Here is a 24,116-nt window from a genome sequence, read left to right as displayed (position 1 = left end):
CAAGGTCTTACTTGCTGTCACGCAGAGTATCCTGGTAAACAGAGCCAGGACAAATTAACTCCCCCAAAAGGTGAGGTTAACTCATCCAACCACATCTTCATAAAAAATGTCAAGCCATACTCACCTAGAATCATGTCCTGGGCGGCTGTTGTTTTATCCGTGACTAAACTGGCATTCAGGTGCCACATTTTTAACCCAGAGGGACCACTGTCACAGTTATCCAGCCTATCTGATTTGAAGGAAATCAAAACACCTTCTCTATCCCCTCTTCATGATGACATAACTGCCTTCCAGCTTGATATATCCTTCTACAGTTTTGGGGGCTGTTCTTTCCTTGAAAACACACCCTCCCATATATAAAAAAGCAGGTAATAGGATGCAAATGGCCCCCAGTTCAATTGAACAGGAGGGTCCTCATGACTCCCTTAAAGTGGCTCCCTTGAGTACATTTTTCTACAGCCCACATAGCATCAGTCTGAAGAGATGCAAGAGACAGAAGATTTGCATTGCCCAGCTTTCTCATCTGATGCTTGCTCAAGATAGGCTGTGCCAGCAAAAAAAGAACCCTGCATATTTGGCTATGCTGAATGGCTTTGGTTTGTCCTTGGGCACAGGGAGCTGCTGCCATCTTGGTGGAAAAGCCTTGAAAACAGCAGAAACCTTTTAAGTGTGACCACTGTGCTTGTGTACATATGATACAAATTGTTGATTGACTGTAACCATAGGCTGTTTTCATAGTGGTGCCTAACATTAGTCAAGGATATTGAAGACTGATTGCTCTACTTGAAGGGAAATCCGATGGCATCCAGGTTTGTTTATCTTCCATAATGCAATATTCCTTAAGTTACTGGTAGCTACCCAATAGCACTGTGCAGAATTAGGCAAACCTAAACCTTGTGCCATTGCTAACCGTAATGATCAGTTCTGTTTATACACCCAAAGCTGTCAGGTGTTCTTTGGTCAAACACGGGGTTTGGAGAGTGGGGAGAGGCAGAAAATCGTGAATGTCAACAGGAAAGTTTTGCATAAGTTTTTTTTTTTTTTTTTTTTTTTTTTTGTAGTAGGTATAGACGGTGTTATCTCTCTCAAAAATAGGTAAATGAGCTATTTAGAAATTTGGACACAACTGGAAATATATATGCCAGATTAACATTTTAATCCTAGATGTGGGGCAACCCAATCTTTCTGTCTGTAAATATGTTAGCACATTTATGGATGTATATCTCCAAGCAATTTAAGCTGGTATAACAGTTGAAAGAGCTTCCACAGAGGTACCTGCATTAGTCTCTTTCAGCAATAACAAAACAAAAAGTATTTCAGTACCTTTGATACTAACAGATTTATTTTGTTGTGAGATTTCATTGATACAATTGATTTCTCCGGATCTGGGCCACAGGTTATTATACATGATAATATAGTAATGGGAATGGTGTGGGGATAGGAGCAAAAAGAATAGTCATTTAAAGAGTGAGAGACTGCAGCCAGAATCTTGTTGCAGAACCTTCTGCCATGCAACTTGAATGACAGTCATTTTGACATCATCCAAGCTGCACATTGTAAAATTACGGAACAGAATTCTGGGCACAGTATGTGTCTGGTTAACTCCGAGCGAATTCCTTGTCTGGACTATGATATTACTTAGTATGTCTCTGGTTGCTTTCCTCAGTTTGATGACCTGCAGAAGTTTTGGACCACAACCTACATCAGCCCCAGCCAGTGCAGCAGTGGTCAGATAAGCTGTAGTCTAAGACATTTGGAGGTGACCAGCTTGGGAAAAGCATTTTTTTTTCCTATGCCTAATGTCCATCACTCTTATCTCTAATCACAACACTAGTAGCAGCCATCATTTCCAGGCCCCGACATTGGCCTGGAACCCATATGTTTGCCTTTCTCTGTACATTACTTGCTGATTGTCCTGTTTTCTACTAGAGTTAATAATTACTGCAGAACTGCAGACACTTGCAACAGAAGGAATCGGGTTCAAATATGCCCTGACATGTAATTCATTTTATGAATTTGGGCAGTCTATCTTATGCACAAGGTTATTGCAAGGATAAACTGAGGGAAAGACCATGTGCATATTTGGCCTTTTGCTCCATGAAAGGGAGAGCTGCTTAAAATATGTGAAAAACAAGCTCTCTTCTTCCTCTCTGTCACTTAATGGCCTCTTAAAAATGATAGTGATACTGCTATTACAGTCTTAATGGGGCAGTGAAACATGGGTATATCACACTGGCTTTGAAATCACAGGACTGGTTGCCAGTCTGCTACTTTGCCCAGCTCACAATATTAAGTACTGAACACAAAGTGCTGAATTCAAGTTTACAAAATGCTTGAAGGACTGCCTTCCCCACTCTTGACTAGCCTGGGATTTAAATTCTGCCTTAAAGGCTGTCCTTGGGGTCCCTGGAGGAATGGAGTCTGCACATGTAGCGCTAAACCTGTGGAATTCCCTCCAGGTGGCAATTGGGCTGTGCTGCTGGTTGCAGCAGGAGAAAACATGCTTTCTTTTGCAAGTTGGGGAGGTATCATGCTATATTTGTTTATTTGTTAACTATAGCTCATGGCTTTATTATACTTTGGCACTTATTTGTACTTTTAGGATCATGATTGTTGTATTACAGCTGAAACATAAAATAATAAGACTGGCTCTTCGTGAAGAAGGTTAGGGCATAAATCAAATATGTAAATAGGACTATTTAAACAAAATTAAGTATGTTTATTTGTTTTGCCTGTTTAAAATATAAATGTTACAGGCCATGTATAGAGGAGCAGAGACCATCTGTAGCTATAGAATCCAGGCTGTAGAGATAACAGCGAACTAGCTCAGTGTCAGAATTTTCAGCTTAGTCATCAATCTACAGTATACGGAACTTTGAGGATTTTTTTTTTAACTAGAATTCTCTCAAGACTTTAGTTTAAAAACTGGGTTTCCAAGTTCTGGCACAATAAGCCATAATGTTCTTTCAAACTAATTTCTAACTCTGCTGATATAATTCCACAGTTTCCTTCTCTTTCCACTTTTGATTCCATGAGGAAAAAAAAAACTAGGGCTTTTATTTCATTTAGACAGATTTCAGCAGCTGCTGCATGTGATATTTTCACAAAGGGGGCTCAGCCCCATTTTGTTTCTTTGTCCTGGGAGCTGTTAGTATAACTTGGAGAGCCACATAGGTTTACATAAAGTTTAATCTCCTTAACTTTTCCATCTACTCCTACTCCCCAACTTGAAACTTTGGCTCCGTGCAAAATTTGACTTTCAGACTTCAACATCAACCAGCTTTCTGCCCCCTAATTAGTCCATTTTGCTTAATATCTTGTCTGATAAAGAATTCTGGAGAACCAAAAATAATAATATTATTTTGTGATTATTTCAATCTGGCATTGATAATGAAGAAACTGCAATTTGTATACCTTGGATCGATCATCAAAGACATCAACCAATAAATCAGAAGAAGACTGAGACTAGGGCAGGGATGAATGAGCTAAAAAGATCATCAAGTGTAAGGATGTGACACTGGAGATCAAGTCCAAACCCATCCACACGATCGTATTTCCAAACACCATGTATGGGTGTGAAAGCTAGACAGTTAAGAAAGCTGACATGAAAAAACTGATTCATTTGAAATGTGGTGCTGGAGGAGAGCTTTGTGGATACCCTGGACTGCCAGAAAGATGAGCAATGGGTACTAGATCAAATCAAACCTGAACTATTCTGTAGGCAAAATGTTGCAAATGAGGCTGTCCTACTTTGAGCACATAATGAGCGGGCAGGATTCTCCGAAGAAGACAATAATACAGGAAAACATTGAAGATTGCAGGAAAGGAGGAAGACCAACACTTGGTCTTCATTACAGTATTGCATGAATTCAGGTCTTGATATTTTTCTTGCAAACCAATAGGGCTTCTTATCCAGACCTTGGAAAAGTTTTATTTTTTAATTATAACTTGCATAATCTATTCTAGTCGGCTGGTGCTGGAACTCATAGTCCCAAAGAGTGAATTTTCCAATCTCTGTCTAGATCTTGATTTGTTTGTTTGTTTTTGCAAATACACAGAATGCAAGTAATATGTAGACAAAAGAAGCAATCAAACCAGTTCTACTTCTTTATTTGCTGTTTTCTCTGTATATAGAGAATCTTATAAATTATTAAATGGGAATTACTTGTTCTATCTTCAAGTTGTAGTTCTGATACTTATAAAAGCTGGTGATGAGTTTCATCATAGCCTTTCCTTCTTGCATGCAACTGGAAAGAGAAACCATCGTCCAAATTTGACCATCTCCACAAAAAGTCAGAGAAGCTCAGAAAAGGGATAGTACGACCATTGTTAGAGCTTTCCAAGAAACAGAACCAGTGATGGCAGGACAAATGAAAGTCCCATTGGTGATAATTGGGAAGTTCAGAAATTACAACATAAATGTGTTGAGAGTGAAAGTAAATAACCAATACAGTACAGGATAGTGAGTTTAAGAAGCACTTTTCTTCTCAGACTCACCGTCACTTGCACAGCAAGAGAGAAAGCACCTTGTGGATGATCTGAAAGATCACGTATTGATGTAGCACCTCTGAGTGTTATTGATGGTTCCCAGTCTCCTAAAGAGAAAACAGGAATATTGGTGTCATCCGTTTATAAGGAAGGGAAGGAAAAACAGAAGAGACTGCTTTTTCGTTAGCAGTTGGTTTAATAAAGCACTTGCAAAATTAAACGACTGAAAAAATGAAACTATTTCTCACTTTCTTCTTTTGACCTAAAAGTCTTAGAAGAGTAGCTTCCAATTTACATAGTATAAACCTCTTGATAGTAAGAATAGTTGGGAAATGAAACCAATGACTTATGAAGGTGCTGGGCTCTCCTTTACTAGAGGCTTTCAAGCAGAGGCTTGGCATTCATCTCTCTCTCTCTCCCTCTCCCTCCCTCCCTCCCTCCCTCCCTCTCTCTCTCCCTCCCTCTCTCTCTCTCTCTCTCTCTCTCTCTCTCTCTCTCTCTCTGTGTGTGTGTGTGTGTGAGAGAGAGAGAGAGAGAGAGATGCTTTAGCTCAGGATTTCTTGGACCAAGTGGAAAGTTGGTCTAGGTCAGTGGTTAACCTTGGGTAACCCAAGTGTTCTTGGACTGCAAATCGCAGAAGCCCCAACCAGCATAGCTGGTGGTGAAGGCTTCTGGGAATTACAGTCCAAGAACACCTGGGTTACCCAAGTTAAGAACCACTGCTCTAGGTAACCTACCAAGTGCCCTCCACTTCTGTATTTATAAAATGCTTTTTGAATTCATGTAGGAGTTGGGCATAGACAGCCCTTAAATGTGATTGATATCTTGTTTACTGTGGTGCAACAGCATAGTGATTCTAGAGGGAGGGGCTGGAATCATGTCCATGAAACCTGTAGATCCCCACATACAGGCCATGTGCAACACAAATTCAGGATACACCATATCCCTAACCCTCGCCTGCCTCCAACCATTCAGGCTGTAAGCAGGGTCACCTGAGATTATTTATGCACTTTGGAGGTTTTAAGGGATACACAAAAATAATTGTTTTTAAAACCTCAAAACATACATCTTCTAACATTGTGTATTTTTGTATGTTAAAGCTATTGCGATTCATTTTGAAATATGAAATATGCATGAAGCATGGTGAGGTCCAGCAAATGTTCCCTCCATGTCAAAAAAGGATAGAATTGCACTTCCAATACCCTTATTAATGTGTTTTTTTAAGCATATGACACTTCACATCTTGTTATAAAGGAGAACTATACTTCTAAGAGCATTGTTCTCTTTAAACAAACAAACAAACATTTGGAGGTTTGGGGACACAGAAACAGGCAAGAGGAAACATGTGGTTGATAAGATGTATGTTGCCCCCCCCCCCATATAGCAACTAACACATCTTACTTCAATACATGTTGCTGTTGTGTGCCGTTAAACTGCAGCCAACTTTCAGCAATCCTAACAGGATTTTCAAGTTAATTTAAATATTTAAGGAGTGGTTTTTACCAGTGCTGCTCTCTTCCATGCCTGAGCAGGGATTTGAACTCAGGTCTTCTGCATCCTAGTACATCGCTCTCTCTCCACTATACCAAGTGTGTGTGTGCTGCTTATATACATCATAGTACTCAAAGCACTCTCTGAATGGTTTACCATTTTTAAATATACATTGCCCCCCTCCGTGAGCTGGGTACGCATTCTACCAACCTTGGAAGAATGAAATGCTGAATCAACTTCGAGCCAGCTGTCAGATCTGTTGGTTTCAAATGCTGACTGTGAGCAGAGTTTTGTCTGCAATACTACAGTTTAGCCACTGCACCACAAGGCCACCACACTGGGTGCAACCATTTTGATATATTAATAATCCTAAATACTGTTTTACAAGGCAGAAACAAACTCCATAGACGAAATCAAATTGGTAGTTCCAGCTAGAGTAACACCATTTGATCAGGAGGTATTACATAGAATTTACACCATTCAGTGGGACTCCTGATCACATTTAGACCCATATTTCCCATTTCCAGGCTTACACAGGAAATCCTTGTGCTTTTATGTATAAATGTGGTTTATGAATGTAATGTGTGCAAATTTTGCAACAGCAGGTTCATACTTAACAGTTTACAGAAAAGCCTGAACTCAACAGACACTTCTTGGATACAGGCTACTATCACAATCTGTGCCTATTCAAGTGTCAATGTTGCTCCCAGAAGATTGCATCGAATCAGTTTAGAATTGAATTCTTTCATTAAATTATCAACAAATAAGAGAAAATACGCCGTTGAGTCATTTTGAAAAAGACAAAAAAAAATCTTAAAGTTTGCTGACAGATGTAATTAACCACTATTATAATTAATGTTGACTTCCACTAAACCTCATATCAAACCAGAATATAATTCATAGGCTGTCAAAAGGAATGTATGATATGAAATTTTTCAGTGGCAATCTCTAGCTTTTTCTTGGGAACCTCTGTTCCAGACCAAATGCTAACTCTTTTAACAAAGTAGGCTGCTTAGTTATAAATAATTCCTTAACCCGCCTTTAACAACTTAAAACTCTTTTCTGTATACACAGAGTAATAGTACAACCAGTGTTTCCTTTGCTGCTAGATAGGTGGTCTTTAAACATCAAACAGAGAGTGAAAGCAAGAATATACACATCATAGAACACAACAGTAATTGCATTGCGATAGGATAATAGGTAGTACACCTTCCAGCAGTTTCCAGATATAAAAAAAAATAAGGAAAGGACTTCCTATTTATAGCTTTCATGGTCTGACACAGTGAGATATTGTATGAAGATGGTACCTGGTAGGACTAATTTATATGAATTGATATCCAAAACCTTGGGATGGCCAAAGGTTCCTTACTTCTGTCTTGGACTAAAGAATTTATGGTCTTACAGAGATTCGTTGGGTAGGCAGGATAGGTAGGCTGGCTGCGGAGTCAGAGTGGGGGTGTTTTGAATTCTCTACTGTGCCTCTCTGGGAGAGGAGCTAGCCTGTATAGCCTTGGTCAAGCTGCACAGTTCCAGGGTACTACAAGAAGAAAGGAATCGTAAACCAATGGTTGTTGTAGGTTTTTTGGGCTGTTTATCCGTTCTGAAGGTGTTTCTTCCTAACGTTTCATCAATCTCTGGCTGGCATCTTCAGAGGACAGGAGTTAGAACTCTGTCTGTGTTCTGGAGTAGTGTGTGGGATAGTTGAGTATTTATAGATGTGGGATCAGCTTTTTGTCCTTTTCAGGAGATTGGGTGATTATGGTGATCAGGGTTTTTTGCTTGTATGTTATGGGTGTATCCTTGTGATGATCTGTCACTGTGAGATGATCTGTCATTGTGATTGACGGGTGTCGAGAATACAATAGTAAACCACTTCTCTACAGCTAGAAAACTCTGGAAAAAGGCTGTCATGAGTCTGAATTGACTTGATGGCATATAATTATTAGTAGCAATGCATGTTATTTCAAAATGGTCTGGCAAAAAATATGCAGTTTGGAGGTGCTATCCTGCTTCTTCTGCTAAGTGGGACTAGGAACTTTGCCCTAAAGACATACTATGCCTGTTGCACTGCTACTCCTGTCTTTTGTAGACTGTAAGTCTGCGAACAAGATCCCATTGTCTTGCATCCGGCTCGGGATTCAAATACCAGGTAGAACACAGCAGGGGTGCTCTGCCTTAGAACTCCTTCTGAAGCTGAAATAGTCTCTCTTTGGATATTTATGTCAACTATGTAGTGGTCTCTATGAGGAGCGTGACCATTTGAGCGGTTTTGCCTGCCCATAATATGTGAAAACTAACCATCTGGTGAGGTAGTAATCTGAACCATTGACCTACCTCACAGTGTGAGAAAATTTGCTGCACTCCTGCATGTGATTGGAAATCCGGGAAAGTGGCAGTGGATGCTCATAGGGGAGCCACCAGTTCTGTTCATTAATATTATTATTTGTGGAGTTTGGGGTTGATACAGAAATAATCCTCCCATAAATCAGCACGTCTTATTTCCATGTTACATATTTAGCATGAAGCCATTATCTGAGCTCATCCACGTTCCATAACACGATGCAAAAACTGTTAAAATGTAAGTGGATACGTATCTAGCATAGGCTGAACTGTTCCACCAGCTTAACAGAAGGCAACTGGTCAACATTACATGAACAAAGTGAACTGCAAGTTCTCAATTGCAGTGTAGCAGAAGAAGCTACATGTTCTTAAAACATGTTATGTTTTCTTAAGGGCTTCCTTTTATATCTTTGTAAACCACTTTGAGTGTCCTTGTGAGGGGACAATATGTGAGTTATAAATATTTTTTATTAATGAAACTATAGCATTTCTTTTGTGAAATTCACCTGAAAGAGCTATCCATGAGATTCAGTCAGTGAGAATCTGTAAACAATTGGTTGCTATGGTTTTATACCCACTCACCTGAGAGTAAACACTACTGAACTACTAGTGTACTACCAAGTGGACATGTGTAGGCAAGATATAATAGATATTTTGAAGAAAACCTTATTTCAGCTCCCAAAGATCTGTGGCCATGGAGTTTGTTAGATTCCATTTTTACTTTTAAGTAATTTGATTCTGCAGAATCAATTTTGCTCTCTTTTAAACTGTCCACTTGTGTTGTGGGTGCAGAACTAATCAATTTTAAGTCCAAAGTGTCTCATCGCTCTTGGCTGAGCTACCTGAGATATTTTTGTCTTCTATTCCCATTACAGAACAAGGGTGGTGGTGGCAGAACGACCAGAGTTTTTCAAAGAAAGGCAGCTTAGGACTGCAGGAAAAAGGGGTTGCTGGATACCCCCTTCCCCAGCTTTGCCTAGCCTGAACCCCAGCTCCCAAGTTCTTTTCTCCTGAACTTCTCCTATGAAGTTTATTTGTTTCATTGTAAGCCTCTTGGTGACAGCATTACAGAAGAGCAAGATTTAAATGTGCATCACATAGGCTTTGTGATCAGTGTATCAGGTGAAAATATCACCTGCGTCCTGCACTGCTTCCCAATTGCTTCCGGAGTTCATTTCAAGGTTCAGTTGTTGACCTTGGAGCCAAGGTATCTCAAAGTCCACCATTCACACCATCTCAGCTGGGATACCAAGTGCCTCCTTCTATTTTATGCCCATGAAATAGAAGGAAGTAATTCTCCATCTGGAAAGGGAGAAGGACATGGCGGTGGTTGTGCTGCTGCCCATCCATGGCAGTTGCAACAGATGATAGGGGCAGTGGTGGTGGTGACAACAGGGAAATGGAGGAGGTGGCTGCTGCATCCTCATTCCTGCTTTCAAAGATCGGTGCTAATGTGTAGCACTTCTGACAGCCAATTTAATGATGAGTCATGAGGAGTCCTTAAGCCAGATAGTGGGCGGGAGGGTGGCTTGGAAAATTCCTGGTATCTGCTGTTATTGTGTATCTTTCACAAATTCCAAAGGGCTTCACTCTGTGGGTACACAAGACATGCCTATCTCTGCAGCAGCAACTCAGTGGGGAAATTCTTTCCACAGGGAAGTCCAGCTGGCTCCGTCCTTGCTGAGCTTTCAGTGGATGATCGAAACTGTTGTTTCATTGGGCCTTTGGTTTGTTTAAAATTGGTTGCTATGTATATTATAAATTGCTGGGGTGCCCTACTCAGAAGGAAAGCAATCAATATATACAATGCAGTGTAGTCCAATCCATGCATGCACATGTACTGTATTCTGTACTCAGGTAAAATGTCATAGAACATCTCTATTGTAGATCAAATTTTGTGTGGATTCTGAAACAAAACTTAACTCTGGTTACTAAAATGTTCATCTATTGGTGTTTACCTGGAGCCTTGGAGTTATTGCATCTCCAAAGTTTATGGAGATTTCTTATCAGAGATTATAAACACTACAGCACATTCCCCAAGTAAGGATGAAAAATTCCAATGAGCTGACTCCTTGTTACTTATAATTACTGTGTGACAAATACATGGCTTGTTTCCTCAATAGTTCCTGAATAACAACAAATGGGAGAGAGTAAAATATATAGATCACAGAATACAGTGGTGCCTCGCTTAGCGATGTTAATTGGTTCCAAAAAAACCCCATCGCTATGGGAAAACATCGCTAAGCAAAACACCATTTCCCATAGGAATGCATTGAAAACCGGATAATCCGTTCCCGTCCTTAAGCAAAAATCGCCATAGGAAATATCGCTAAGCGAAACGCGGTTCCCCCATTGGAATACATTGAATAGGTTTCAATGCATTTCAATGGTTTTGACAGGTCCGTTTTCGCTGTTTTTAAAGTGTCTTAAAATGTTCAAAAACTGTTTAAAATGCTTGGAATCGTTAGTGCACCCTGTAAAACCTTTGCAAACTTAATTTGGCTTTGTTCTGAATCTTCGTTAATTTTTGGTGAATTTTTTCTCCCCCCATTGAAATGCATTGAACTGTAGGTTTGACAGCTGTCAATGCATTCCAATGGGGGGAAAAATTCACCAAAAATTAACGGAGACTCAGAACAAAGGCAAATTAAGTTTGCAAAGGTTTTACAGGGTGCACTAACGATTCCAAGCATTTAAAACAGTTTTGAACTTTTTAAGACACTTTAAAAATAGCGAAAACTGCCATCACTATGCGAGGCATGGTCCCGAACATCGCTATGCAAAATTCCCCCATTGGAAACATCACTAAACGGAGTGCAAGGTCGCTCCTAAAACCTCATCGCTAAGTGAATACATCGTTAAACAAGGCAATCACTAAGCGAGGAGTTGGAATGGGTCTATAAGGCCATCAAATCCAACCCTCTGCTCAATGCAAGAATCCAAATCAAAGTATATCTGACAGATGGTTGTTCTCTGTCACTGAGAGCATAAAATTATTTAAATTTTGACCGGGTCATATCCTGTAAAATCAATAGTTCTAAGAATCAACTCCTGTTATGTTATTCTTCAGTACACCATCATCCATCTTGTACAAAAACAGCTGCAGATCAGTGGAGAACTGACTCAGATGGTTGTGGGTTTTTGTTGCTTGCTTGAACCTCAGCTCTCAGAATCCCCCCGAACATGTTCCAGGCCACATTGGTTTAAGGACCCTGGAGGCTATAATCCAAAGAAACATACAAACAAATGCTAAGCTTAACCGATTTTTATGATATTATTTTGGAGTCCTCAGCTCTTGGTTGCTTTTGTCACTTTTGTCACTGATCTCCTCTTATATGTTTTTACATCTCAGAGATTTCTTTTTCTTTTTATATGGTTTCCATAGCTTTTAGCCTTTGGGAAAGGAAAAAACCTGAGGTGAGGGGAATATGTGGAATAGCATATACAGTAGTTAGAAATAAATAAATGGTCAACCACTTCTGTGTATTCTGTACCTAGGAAACCCTAGAAAAGGTCACCATGAGTCAGAATTGGCTTGACGGCATGCACTTATTATAAATGGAAAGGGATGAGTAAAACAACTATTAATGCCTTTACTTACCAACTACTACTGTGTGAGGTAAACAGATGTGGTGGTGAGGCAGTAATATATTGTTCCATCCTTACTGTTTGGGCTCCAGATGTCAGTATTTGATTGGCTAAAAACCTGACAACAATTTTCATTCATGCATAAAGGTTTATAAACCAGTTCATCATGAGAAAATTGGACAGTGTCCAGGTGATGCATATTACATCTTTTTAATATTTTTATGTATCCAGTAGGCAATCATCATTTTGTATATTATTGTCATTGCACACTGACTTTGGTATATTTCTCTTCACACACAGTGCCAAAAGCATCTTCTCGTTACATCGATGCTTAATCTGAACACTTTGCTCAGACACATTTTTTTCTATGTCTGTGTAAACTTCACTGATGGGAAAAGTTTCTTTTTAAGACTACAGCTCCCAGAAATCACCCAGAAATCAGCAACTGATATTTATAGGCAATATCGGTTAGGTTACTTAGGCCCATTACACCTTGAGCACAATAATGGGAGAAGGTTGTCATTGTTGAAGATCATTTTGTGAGGGTGGCCTTAATCTGAGTTTCAGGAGCAGAGGTATGTTCAGAACCTCTCATCACAGACAGAGCTCTGCTTCTATGCATAAGAGATTTATTAGTAAGCCTGAGATGGAAGAGGAATATGCCATTATCACATGATCCTTTAAAAAAAACCCTAGGATATTTCATATCTATCTGTCTACCTTTGGATCTAAAGTCATTCCCAGCATCATCACACTTTCTTGATATTCTTTCATTCTGGGCCAGGAATGGAAAACCTGAGCCCTTCAGATGTCGTTAAACTACAACTCTCATCATCCCTTACCTCTTGCTGTGCTAAGTAGAGCAGATGAGAATTTCATTCGGCAACCTCTGAAGGACCACATGTCTCTTACCCTGGCTCTACACCCTCCGAGTCTAGACAAGAGTTGGACAAAGTACCACTCTCCTGATGTGGTTGGTGTGCAACTCTAATCACATTTGCCACCATAGCCAGTGGCAAGGAATGGTTCCTTAATCAAGGATCATCAAGAAATTGAAACACAATGAATCTGGGTATGTAAGAAAATCAGTCCAGTTCAAATACAGCATTCAAGTGGGATGGGGGGAGTGTTTGCACTTTCCCCCTTCCCCCCATGGCGATCACCTTCTCCTCATAGTTGACAGACTTTGGTTTTTGTTAGGTTTAAGGTACCACACAACTGAAAATCAATACCAGCTGCTTGTGAATTTTAAACTCAATCATGGTTGTACGATTATAGTTACAACATCATTACGTTTAAGAGGGCAGTGGGGGCAGAAGTGAATTATCATTTAGTTAGCAAAGTATGTTTGTGGCAAGTTTTTTTTAAAAAATAGAGCTTGTAATGTCTCCTGTATCACAATGTGCATGGAACTGGAGTAACCACTTTTCCAATTCTTCAGGTAATTATTCTTTTGGTTACCTTTCTGGAAGCATTCATTTTAGACAGGGACTTCTTAAGTAAAATGCATGTGTGGCAAAGAAGCACAGCACCACCAGTACTAACGTCAACAGACAACAATGTGCTGCACAGAGAAAACAGGAAAACTGTTTCTGAGCAGCTGGATGAAGATCCACTAAGTGCCAACCTGTAACTAAAATTCATCTTCTTCAGGACTGCCAAGGTAAGTGGCTTTGTGTAACCATCTTTTCCATTGCATGGGCCTTTGCATATGCTTGTTAGTTCATATGCATCTAGGCTTTGTGACAATTCCAAAAGTAATTCCACCTGAAATGCAGTGCAAACCAAGTGAGCTTCAAAATTTATGTTGTCTGGATGCCTGATGAACCATTCACAACACCAGTGCATATGTAGATTTTACCAAAAGTTTTGTTGTTTTTGTTTTCACAAAAAAAGGATGTCTTGCAGTGGAAAAAATGGTTATGTGGACCATCTGTTCCCTGGGGAATTATCAACAACATTAGACCTTGGGGTGAGAGCAACAACAAACACAGATACAACTCTTGGTTTTCCATCATGCAAATAATTCTTCAGACCAGAGCCTAATGCAATGAATCATTCAGACTTAGTTCACTGGGTGTGCTCCTGCTCATGTTTGTGAGACTAGCCATAAGGGATTTAACTTTGTAGGCATAATAGTCCCTTAAATTGACTGAAGGAACCACTTTCATCCCATCCCCAAAATCACAACTCCTCATTGCACTTTCTAGCTGCTTTTGACGCCTATAGAAATGAGAGAATTTGTTGAAAATGAGTGTGATAGGGAGGACTACTACCAAGATGCCAGCCAGGATGCAGGCAGAAGCTGTCAGCCTGCCTGCAGTGGTCATGGGGACAACATCTCCATAACCAACCGTGGTCATACTAACAGTAGCCCACCACCAGCAAGCAGGGATGGTCTCTAAGGCCCTGTTTTCTTCTTTTTCAATGGTATAGGCCACTACAGAGAATATAGAGATTCCAACTGAGAGGTAAAGCAGGAGAAGCCCTACTTCTCTGTAGCTATACTTGAGGGTGGCTCCCAGAGATCTGAGGCCTGTTGAGTGCCGAGCAAGTTTTAAGATGCGAAATATTCTCATCAGTCTCAGAACTTGGGCTACTCTACCCAAATTAGCTAAAGCGGGGCTACTTTCCACTACCAGGTTAACAATTAGAGTGATATAAAATGGAAGGATGGACATGAGGTCAATCAGATTCAGTGCATGCTTAAAGAACTTCAAGAAGTCTGGGGCCACTGCAAACCTTGCCACAAGCTCAAAGGTGAACCATGCAATGCCAAAATGTTCTACAATTTCAAATCGAGGGTCTTCTTCCAAATTCCCATTGTTGTTCATAATCTGAAAGTCAGAGAGGCTGTTGAGGCACATGGTTACTATGGATCCAAGAACAACCATTATGGAAAGGACACTGAATATTCGGCTTAGGACTGAATAGCCAGGGTTGTCTAAAGCGAGCCATAGCTGTCGCCTGACTTTCCCAAATGGTTGATTGTCAAACTTAGCAGCATCGTTGTAGAAGGCCAAGATCTCATCAAATGAAGAGCTAGTGCTTTCCTGGTCACTGTGGTCTTCCCACTTTTCCTGATCTGGTTCCATTTTCCTCCCATGATAGCTGTAACTGCAGCAAGAATCAATGAAGAATTCATTGATGCCCCAATATTCAATCTCTTGGCTGAAGGAAAAGACACAGAGCTCCCCCATCACATGCAGCTTCCCAGTGTTGTAAAAATGTAATACATAAGGGAAAAGTTCGGGGTTCCTATCAAAGTAGAATTCATTCTTAGCATCATCGTAATCATCACAAAGCTCAAGAATTGATTCCTTTGAATTGCAGCTCAGCAGTTTACCCAGCCGTGTTTCAGGGAATCTCAGCAAGGTGTTGGATCTCATCTTCTTCTTAAATCCTCCAACATTGATGCTGATCTCATTATCTTCAAAATCAACATCGGATAAATCCCTTAGACTGAGCCCCGTCATAGTGAACGTCTTCTAAATCTGTAGAGGGTAGGGAGAGTGGAAACCTATGGAATAATTAAAGGAAGTAATCACTTTTAGCCAAGAGATCTGCATCCCCCTCCCCAATTTTGTTTGGATCAGATACAATTGCACACACAACACATTATGCCCCTTCAAATTGCTGTGCTATCAGGTCCTTTCTATGAAATGTAGCTTTTGTCCTTAGGTACAGCAGAGAATATGGTGGATTCAGAACAAATTACAAATTAATACCTTATATTTCCTTAACCTTCCTCTCTTTTCTTTCTCCGCTCATCCTTTTGGCAGTGCTGGAGCTGACACAATACCACACGTAGCTCTTGACTGTCAAAGCCCCTCCTTGCTGTGGAGTGGAGCAAAAACCAGAAATAGGGCATGGGTTTTAATGATGGGGTGAGCAGCCAAAACAGCTCCCCCGTGCCAGGTGAAACACCAAGAGCCTCTTTCCCTAAAGTCGTAGAGCTTTGGCGACAAGGCAGGTGCCTTTGGGGCTTTTCCTTCACCTCTCAGGCTTACAAAGTAAGCCCTTCTCCACCATAGGAAAGAATTGGGAAAGCAGATGATTTCCAGCCCTTCACCCGGTTCCCACTCCGATTCAACCTCCCCCGCCCCCCAAAAAAAGGTTAACCCCGTCAACGAGACCCGCTCCCTCTTTACCTCAAGAGCTGCTGTTGCTCCGATCCTGCTTAGGAGCATGAAACTTGCCTAAGCACCTCGCCTGCATCTCTGGGGCGGGGTCCTCCCTCCAGGATGATGATGATGCCTTCGTTTCCGAGCACCGATCGCTGTCGAACCTGGGTTCTGACAGAGGCAGATAAACAGTGTGGATTCCCCTCTTCCCCACGGAGTAAGGCAACTACAGCTTGGATCAGCGGCGCTTTGGAGTTGGGCTACTCCCCGAAGCGAAGCGGCGGTGGCGGCGCCGTGGTGCTGAATGGACAGCGCCTTCCTCGCCTGCCGCGCCTCCCGACTCAGCTCCAGGCAGAAGCGGCAGCTGCGGCAGCAGCACCAGTCATGGCGACCACCGGCAGCCCCCCCCCACTTCCCCCGCCAAACTCTGCCTGGAGAGTGAGCGCCTGCCTCCCCCCCCCACCTGCCACGGCCGCCGCCGCTCCCGCGCACCGATCCCCAGGTGGGAGCCGCCTGCTTTGCCTTGGGTCCAGCTGCAGGCTGAAAAGTACCTGCGATGGGGACCCACAGCCCGGTGCATTCACCCTCCTGGTGGGGGGCGGGGGCGGCGGAGGGGGCTGCTCTGTGTGTGTGCGTGTGTTTAAGTAGGTCCGTTTACACAAGACCGAGCCGTCCTCGTGTCTGGGATTGAATTTTCCCGTCATCGCCAAGCCACGTTCCTCCCCACTCCCTGCCTCGACATGGCAATGCAGCCGGCGTGCGGATCAATCAATTAATCAGTCAGTCAATCAATGGTCACCCCGCGCTCCTTTCCTCTCTTTAATTTGCTGACTCCTTTTCTTTAAAAAGTCCCAAGTTTGCAAGACGTTATGTTGCCCAGGGAAAAAGGGTGGGCTACCCACATCGACACTGGGAGCCTGTGCGTGACCCGCTGGGTTATCAACCTGCCACAGACAGAAAATGGGTGTGTTTTGTCGAGCCAGTCAGGAGGAGACCTAGTCCCTGCAGGCAGGAATGAATGAATGAATGGGAGAAATCAAAAGTACGACCTTCCGCCCTCCCTTTCTCTGAAACACATAGAGACAAGCACACACACAAGAGGTCAATTATTAGGCCATTAGTCTTTACATTCCCAACGTGCATTGATGCCTACCAGTTAACTGGGTCTTTATGTCTCACCTAAAGGCAGCTCATCCACCCAAGCCAAACAAGTCTGTAATTAACAACTCTGCCTTCTTCATATGGTGGTGTGCAGTAACATGAAATATATAATAGACACAATACACAATAGAATATATGCAGAACACAAACAGACAACAAAATATTCATAATACAAAAATTAACATGCAATGTCTGTGTAGTCCATGAGATATATGATGTAAATAGATTATAGAAAGAAGGCTTTCTAAATACTTACATTTTCAATATGGTCCTAAGACTAAGCATGTAAGGAGCACATGAAATCTCTGAGGGAAGAAACTCTAAATGTTTGGCCCCCAAATGGCTGCAGAGAAGACTTCCAGAGAAGCAGGTGGTACCACTAGGAGGGCTTTCCACATGATTTTGAGGGCTCAGGAGTGGTCTACAAGGAGAAGGTTGTCCTCCAGATAATTTGGTGTCAGGGTGTATCAGGATGTTACAAACAAGTTACAAAACCTGAAACTTGGCCCAGTAGCAAAGTGGCTGCAATTGCTTCATCAAAGGTGTTATGTGTTGCCTCATCCACAAGGCTAGCAAAATCATTCAGCATCAGTTGCGGCTTCTGGATCAGCCTAAAGGGCAGCCCCACATATGGCATATTGCAATAGTCCAGCCTTAAGGTTACCATAGGTCCACTATCCCTGTTCAAGAATGGTTGCAACTTGTTTATTAACTAAAAAGGGACTCAAATCCACTAAACTCACCTGGATCATCAGATGTGACTAAAAGCTAATATGCTATAGTGGCTAGAGTGTTGGCCTAAGACTCTGGAGACCTGGGTTTAAATCCCCACTTAGCCACGAAACTTTCTGGGTGACCTTAATCTAATAACACTCTCTCAGCCTAATTTACCACAAGGATTATTCTGAGGGTAAAGCGAGAAGGAAACCTTGCACACTACCTTGTGGTTTGAGGGGAAAGTAGGATATAATGTTTTAACAAATACGTTTAATTAATTAATTAATTAAAAACGTTTTTACACCACTTTCTCCTCAAAGGACCCAAGACAGAATGTAATTTTTGGAATGTAGATTTTGCCCTAGAAGTGTGTGTCTGGGGATGAATCACAATCTGTATCCAATACTGTATCCTCTATCTAGCATTTTAATGTGGGGATGATTTTTCTACTGTAAGCAATGCAAATTTCACTCTAATTCTCCAAAATCATGGTTGTGCCTGTGTGCCAAGGTTTTGTCCAGATAACACCAGGATGGAGAGAGGTCATTACCGGAAAAGCCAGGGATGGAAAATAGACAGTGAGCCAAAGATCCAAAATGCTTCTCAGTTTCTCGAAGTGAAGGTGAGTCTCTTGTCTTTTGGCAGAATAGCTTTGGTGATAGTGGAAGCCCTTCTACATGTTCTGGATTACACCCAAATCCTCCTGCTTTCTGATCTCACTAAATCCAGAGCTTAACATGGGAGTTTCTGTATTTGAACCAACCACTTTATCTGTGCACTGTGAGGTATTAATGGGATTGAGGTGCACCACGCTCACACACTTCCTGAGTCAATAGTACTCTTTTCATTTTGGAGGCATAGATTCATGTGTTCTATGTCATCAAGTCAGAACTGGTTTACAACAGCTCTCATAGGGCATTGGAGGTAAGTGTGAAACTTAAGCAGTGGGTCTACGAGTCTTGCCACCATCCCCAAAGATGGATTTGAACCCAGGTCTCCTCCTAGTGTGTCACTCTATCCACTACACGACAATGGGTATTGTTGTTGTTGTTGTTGTTTAGTCATTAAGTTGTGTCGGACTCTTCGTGACCCCATGGACCAGAGCACGCCAGGCCCTTCTGTCTTCCACTGCCTCCCGGAGTTGGGTCAAATTCATGTTGGTAGCTTCGATGACACTGTCCAACCATCTCATCCTCTGTTGTCCCCTTCTCCTCTTGCCCTCACATTTTCCCAGCATCAGGGTCTTTTCCAGGGAGTCTTCTCTTCTCATGAGATGGCCGAAGTATTGGAGCCTCAGCTTCAGGATCTGTCCTTCCAGTGAGCACTCAGGGTTGATTTCTTTCAGAATGGATAGGTTTGTTCTCCTTGCAGTCCAGAAGACTCTCAAGAGCCTCCTCCAGCACCACAATTCAAAAAGCATCAATTCTTTGCCGGTCATCCTTCCTGGAGCTACTATGGACCAATTTTGGCACAGTGCAAAGACTCTTATTTTTGGTTTTGTTGGATTTACAATTTAATTTGATTCATTTTTCTTTGATATGTTTGTTTTGTTCTTAGACTATGATTTTACTCTCTTGCTATATTTTTGTAGGTTTCAGTTAATACACTTTAAATTGCTTTATTGCATTGTGGGATTTTGGAAGATGCCCTTGGGATTTGGAGATGGGAAGCATAACCCCCTCTCCCAATAACAGATCATCATATAGGCAGCTGGATAATAATACAGACCAGTCTTTCTCTTTCCTCATTGCCCAGCATCAATGTACTTATGAGTGAAATTTAATTGTGGTCCAGAGAGGAGACCATTTCTTCTTTTTCAGATTATTTAGACACACAGTGACCTTTCTCTCTACATCTCTTTCTGCCATGACTCATCTCTCTTTTATGTCTTTCACAAGCTGAATACACATGAGGAAGATCATACTGATACAGTGGTTGTTTAGTGGCCGTGAGAAAACACATTGGAAACTGGTGAGTCTTTTGTAATTTTTCTTTATATAAATGGATGGTGGTATAGTTCATTACAATACCCTATTATTTTTTAACCAAAAGGGAGGGGTTGCTTCAAGTTGCTATGTTTTTGGACCACAGCATCCACATCACCTTGGGAATTCCGGGAACTGTAGTCAACAAAGTAGCTTATGCAAATTCTGTCCTAGCACCTCTACTTGAGAGCCTGTAGCTTTCCATCAGTCTATGTGGTTATGATAGATAAACATTTGCTCTGGACTGTCCATTCCTAGGCTCCTTGTTGAAATTCTGGCCAATTAACATGTTGCATTTGTACAACTGGATAGTCTCACTGGGATAGTTTGAGAACACCTGCCAAAGGCACTTCTGTCATCTTCAGCTGAGAACTCTGATAGGTCTGGACAGCCTTTTTCCCTGTCGGTTCATTCCTTTGCGGGGGGGGGGGGTAACTTGTCAGTAGCCCCATGTCAGAGATGAGGGAGACTAAAGCCAATGGTAGACGAAGCCAGAGCCAAAAGTCGGCAAGCTACCCCTTCTTTTCTCTCTTCTTCTGCCACAACCTTCTCCACTCAACATGATCTTTTCCTCTCTCCATCTACTGATCTGGGATTGAAACTGATCACTTGAACAGGGATTTTAAAGCATGGCTGAGGCACTTGCTTCAAGGATGATAGTTGTATATAGCCAGTTGGAGACAGCTTTTGATTTGAGGTTGAGGGCCATGTGAGATAGGCTTGAGGGTTGCTTGAGGCCCTAAAGCTTAAAGGCTCCCTGCCCATGCTGCAAAACATTTTATATGTACACTACGTGTTATGTTTTATACTTTATCTTCTTCCAAGAAGCGACACATATTCCTAGTTCTCTCTTAACAAAATGCATGTGAGTTGGGTTAAGTATGAAAGATAGTCAATGACTCACAGTCACCCAGTAATGTTTATGACTGAGTGAAGATTCAAATCCAGATCTTTCTGGTCCTTATCTGAATGCCAGGGTGATTCCCAGTGTGATGCAGTGGATAGAGTGATTGACTAGGACTCTGGCAAACAGTTTGAATCCCCACTTAGCCATCAAAACCCACTGGGGGAGCAAGTGTGCTTTTTAATCATAGGCAACCATGTGCAAAACTTCAGCTTCCTTTTTTTCTGATCATATGTAGCAAATGGATTCTTGTTACTATAACATATACTCATCTCAATTGAATTGTGTAAGCAGGGGTGGGGAACCTGTAAGCCACCAGAAGTTATTGGACTGCATATGTCTGTCATCCTTGGCTACTTTCGCTAGGACTGGTGGTAGCTGTAGTCCAACAACATTTGGATGTTCATGCTTTCCACACCCACACCATAAGATTGGCATTATGAGGTTAAAAACATGAAGAATGAGCTCTTGGTACATACACCCCCAGTTGGGCATGCATTTCAAAAACTTCTCAGCAGACACAAGCTGCAGTCACCAGCATAGGCATCTATCAGCATATCAGGTCAGTCATGTCCTGGGCATAGATGATCCAATCTATAATTGACAGAGACCAGGTACTTTTGGCAGATCAACAAAGATTGCTGCTGAACTTCCCCAAGAGAGGAAAGAGGAGAACAATTTACTGAACCCCTTCTGTTTGAACTTATTTCTGTGCAAGTAAACACAAACATAGGCTGAAATCCTGTTGCCTAGCACTGTAACGGTATGATCAGATGGGCATTTGAGCTAATGGATCTAGGCTAAGGACAATTAAATCTGCATCCAACATAATAAAAGATTTTTCAGTGGATTTTCTTTTTTGCAGCTCTGTGCATAATGGGTGACTCAGTGGTTTAGGTATCTGGCTGTAGAGCCAGAGGTTGGGAGTTTAATTCTCCATTGTGTCTCCTTGACAGGGGCTGGACTTGATGATCCATACAGTCCCTTCTGATTCTGAAGCTCTAAGAACATATTTCTGATCTGTTCTATTCAGTGTCTGTCACAGAAGTTGCAGTTGTGGGGAGCAGGGGAGAACTAGGACAGGCAAGTTGTGCTTTTCATTTGTTACTATAGAAAAATGTTCAGGCTAATTCACACCTTCATTCTAGATAAAATAACTGAACGGACTTCTAATTTCTTCTCATATGTGATATGCACATCACCTTCTCAATTCAGAAGAGTGTTAAATAGCAGGGGGGATTTTTGTCTTTAATTAGAAATGTCTTAATTGCATATTGTAAATGTGACAATTTTATTTTCTAGTTTCAGTCTAAGAAGCTGACGGCATATACCAAGATCCTAGTTCATAGAGCCTGTGTCATGAGCAGACTCCTGTACTGCAGTGAGTCCTGGACCCTTTGTGCACGGCAGGAGAGGAAGCTGAACACGTTCCATATGCGTTGTCTCCAACGCATTTTTGGTATCACCTGGCAGGACAAAGTTCCAAATAAAGTAGTTCTAGAATGAGCTGGAATATTCAGCATGTATACATTACTGAAACAGCAACGTCTACATTGGCTTGGGCATGTTGTGAGAATGCTGATGGTCGGATTCTGAAAGATCTTCTGTATGGAGAATTAGTGCAGGGAAATTGCCCCAGAGGGAGACCACAGCTGCGATACAAGGATATGGATCTGAAGGCATTAGGAATGGACCTCAACAGATAGGAAACCTTGACATCTGAGCGCTCAGCCTGGAGGCAGGCATTGCATCACCGCCTCTCCCATTTTGAAGAGACACTTGTCCAGCAGGCCGAGGCAAAGAGGCAGTCCCAAAAGCAGCAAAATCAGGGAACTGAACAGGAGACAGATTGTATTTGTCTTCAGTGTGGAAGGGATTGTCACTCTCGAATTAGCCTTCTCAGCCACACTAGACACTGTTTCAAGTCCTCCATACAGAGTATGTTACCATAGTCTCTCGAGATTGAAGGGTGCCTAATCTAATCAGTCTACTTCTGTCTAAAGTGAGATAATTCCAGCTAGTGAGGGATAAAACAGAAAGAGTAAAAATAGAGACTATTGTGATCTAGTTATCCTTATGACAGCAGATCAGCTCAGCTGATCATGATTCCTAAGAGCAATTGCTACTCAGAACCTGTCTACATTTCTCAAAAAACCCCACAGTATGTAGAGTTTTAATTTGAGCTGATTCAAGTCACATGTTTTTAGTAGTTTTCTAGTTTCCTATTGAGTAATTGAAATGCTCCCTTTTAAAACTGGCTCTAAAATTCACAATGGCTTTAATTGGTGGAGAAGACAGCATGCTAAAACAAACAGTCCCCTGGTGGCCATTTATTGTAACTTGCTTCCTACAAGTCTGGAAAAAAATAAATGCATACTTCAGAATTAATTGTGCGAACGTGAAACTCATCACTATTTTTAACATAGGTAAAATCCCAGTTTTATTGCCTGTGTGACCAGGCCCTCGTTCTCTAAGGTGATGGTGCTTCTACCTTCTTTGCAAAATAGAACTTCCTTGCCCATGCAAATGGTAATGGTGCAGTTGCTTCTCTCCATCAGCCCACCACAGTGCTACTTCTGTTTCCAGCTAAGCCCACTCAGGGCTGATCAGGAGGAGATGGTGCAGCCAATAACTTCCCTCTCAGAAGTAGACTGCTTGCCTCCTGGCCCATTAGAGCATCCCCCACTGGCTGGGCCTACTTGTGAATTGGAGGCTGGTAGCTAAAGAACTATGGTTGCTCTCTGTCTGTCTGTCTGTCTGTCTGTCTGTCTGTCTGTCTGTCTGTCTGTCTGTCTGTCTGTCTGTCTGTCTGTCTGTCTGTCTGTCTGTCTGTCTGTCTGTCTGTGTGAGGGGGAGAGGGGAGAGAGAGAGAGAGAGAGAGGCAGCAGACACTGGAGTGAAGGGCAGAAAAGGCATCATCTTGTGCTCTGTTGTGGTTTGTCAGCCTTAGTGAATGCCTTAATATACTGGGATGTATGCTAGGCTTGTAGCCATGGAATCATTATGCCATTCAAAGGATTCCTTGGAGGAAGAGCTTATGTGACTTACTTTTTATATTAGTTATCCCAGAAGCTGGCCATGATGATGCCTCTGGGATTCTAGGAATCATAGTCCAAAAGTGCAACTTTTTCAGATCTGCATAAGGAAGAGACCATAGCTCAGTGATAGAGCTTTTCATGTGGGTGGTCAAGATTTAAATTCTTGAATTTTCAGTGCATTTTTTCTTTATAAAAAAGTCTGGACTCCAGATGACTGGAATGGCCTTTTTGGTTAAGAATCTAGCTGCTAGGTGGGTAAAAGAACTGGCCTGGTATGAAA

The 24,116-nt window shown here is 41.8% G+C and overlaps 1 protein-coding gene and 1 long non-coding RNA gene across 4 annotated transcripts; one reads left to right on the top strand and one right to left on the bottom strand.

Moving 5' to 3' along the window:
• Positions 1–12,035: 12,035 nt before the first annotated feature.
• Positions 12,036–16,631, bottom strand: KCNS2 (potassium voltage-gated channel modifier subfamily S member 2). 3 transcript variants are annotated; one of them, XM_078393609.1, is made up of 4 exons: positions 16,583–16,631; positions 16,059–16,202; positions 15,636–15,744; positions 12,036–15,427 (listed from the first exon to the last, which is right to left on the bottom strand). In XM_078393609.1, exon 4 carries the CDS (start codon positions 15,381–15,383, stop codon positions 13,950–13,952), a length of 1,434 nt encoding a protein of 477 aa, XP_078249735.1. In that variant the 5' UTR covers positions 15,384–15,427; positions 15,636–15,744; positions 16,059–16,202; positions 16,583–16,631; the 3' UTR covers positions 12,036–13,949. The 3 variants fall into 3 exon arrangements, with proteins under 3 accessions (XP_078249735.1, XP_020640927.2, XP_020640926.2); XM_020785268.3 differs by lacking the exon at positions 16,583–16,631 and having other exon boundaries at positions 16,059–16,341; XM_020785267.3 differs by lacking the exons at positions 15,636–15,744; positions 16,583–16,631 and having other exon boundaries at positions 16,059–16,357.
• A 1,764-nt stretch (positions 16,632–18,395) lies between these two features.
• On the top strand, positions 18,396–23,168 carry LOC140706408 (uncharacterized). Its single transcript, XR_012086051.2, has 3 exons — positions 18,396–18,531; positions 19,808–19,880; positions 22,101–23,168. It is a non-coding gene; the product is annotated as an uncharacterized LOC140706408 (long non-coding RNA).
• The last annotated feature ends 948 nt before the right edge of the window (positions 23,169–24,116 follow it).

Source organism: Pogona vitticeps, chromosome 4 (genome assembly GCF_051106095.1).
Source record: "Pogona vitticeps strain Pit_001003342236 chromosome 4, PviZW2.1, whole genome shotgun sequence".
NCBI lineage: Eukaryota > Metazoa > Chordata > Lepidosauria > Squamata > Agamidae > Pogona > Pogona vitticeps.
This window is presented reverse-complemented; position numbering and strand designations above follow the sequence as displayed.

What these genes read in the sequence shown, in the direction of transcription:
- KCNS2 (XM_078393609.1), bottom strand. Translation starts at nt 15,383, where the DNA reads ATGACGGGGCTCAGTCTAAGGGATTTATCCGATGTTGATTTTGAAGAT.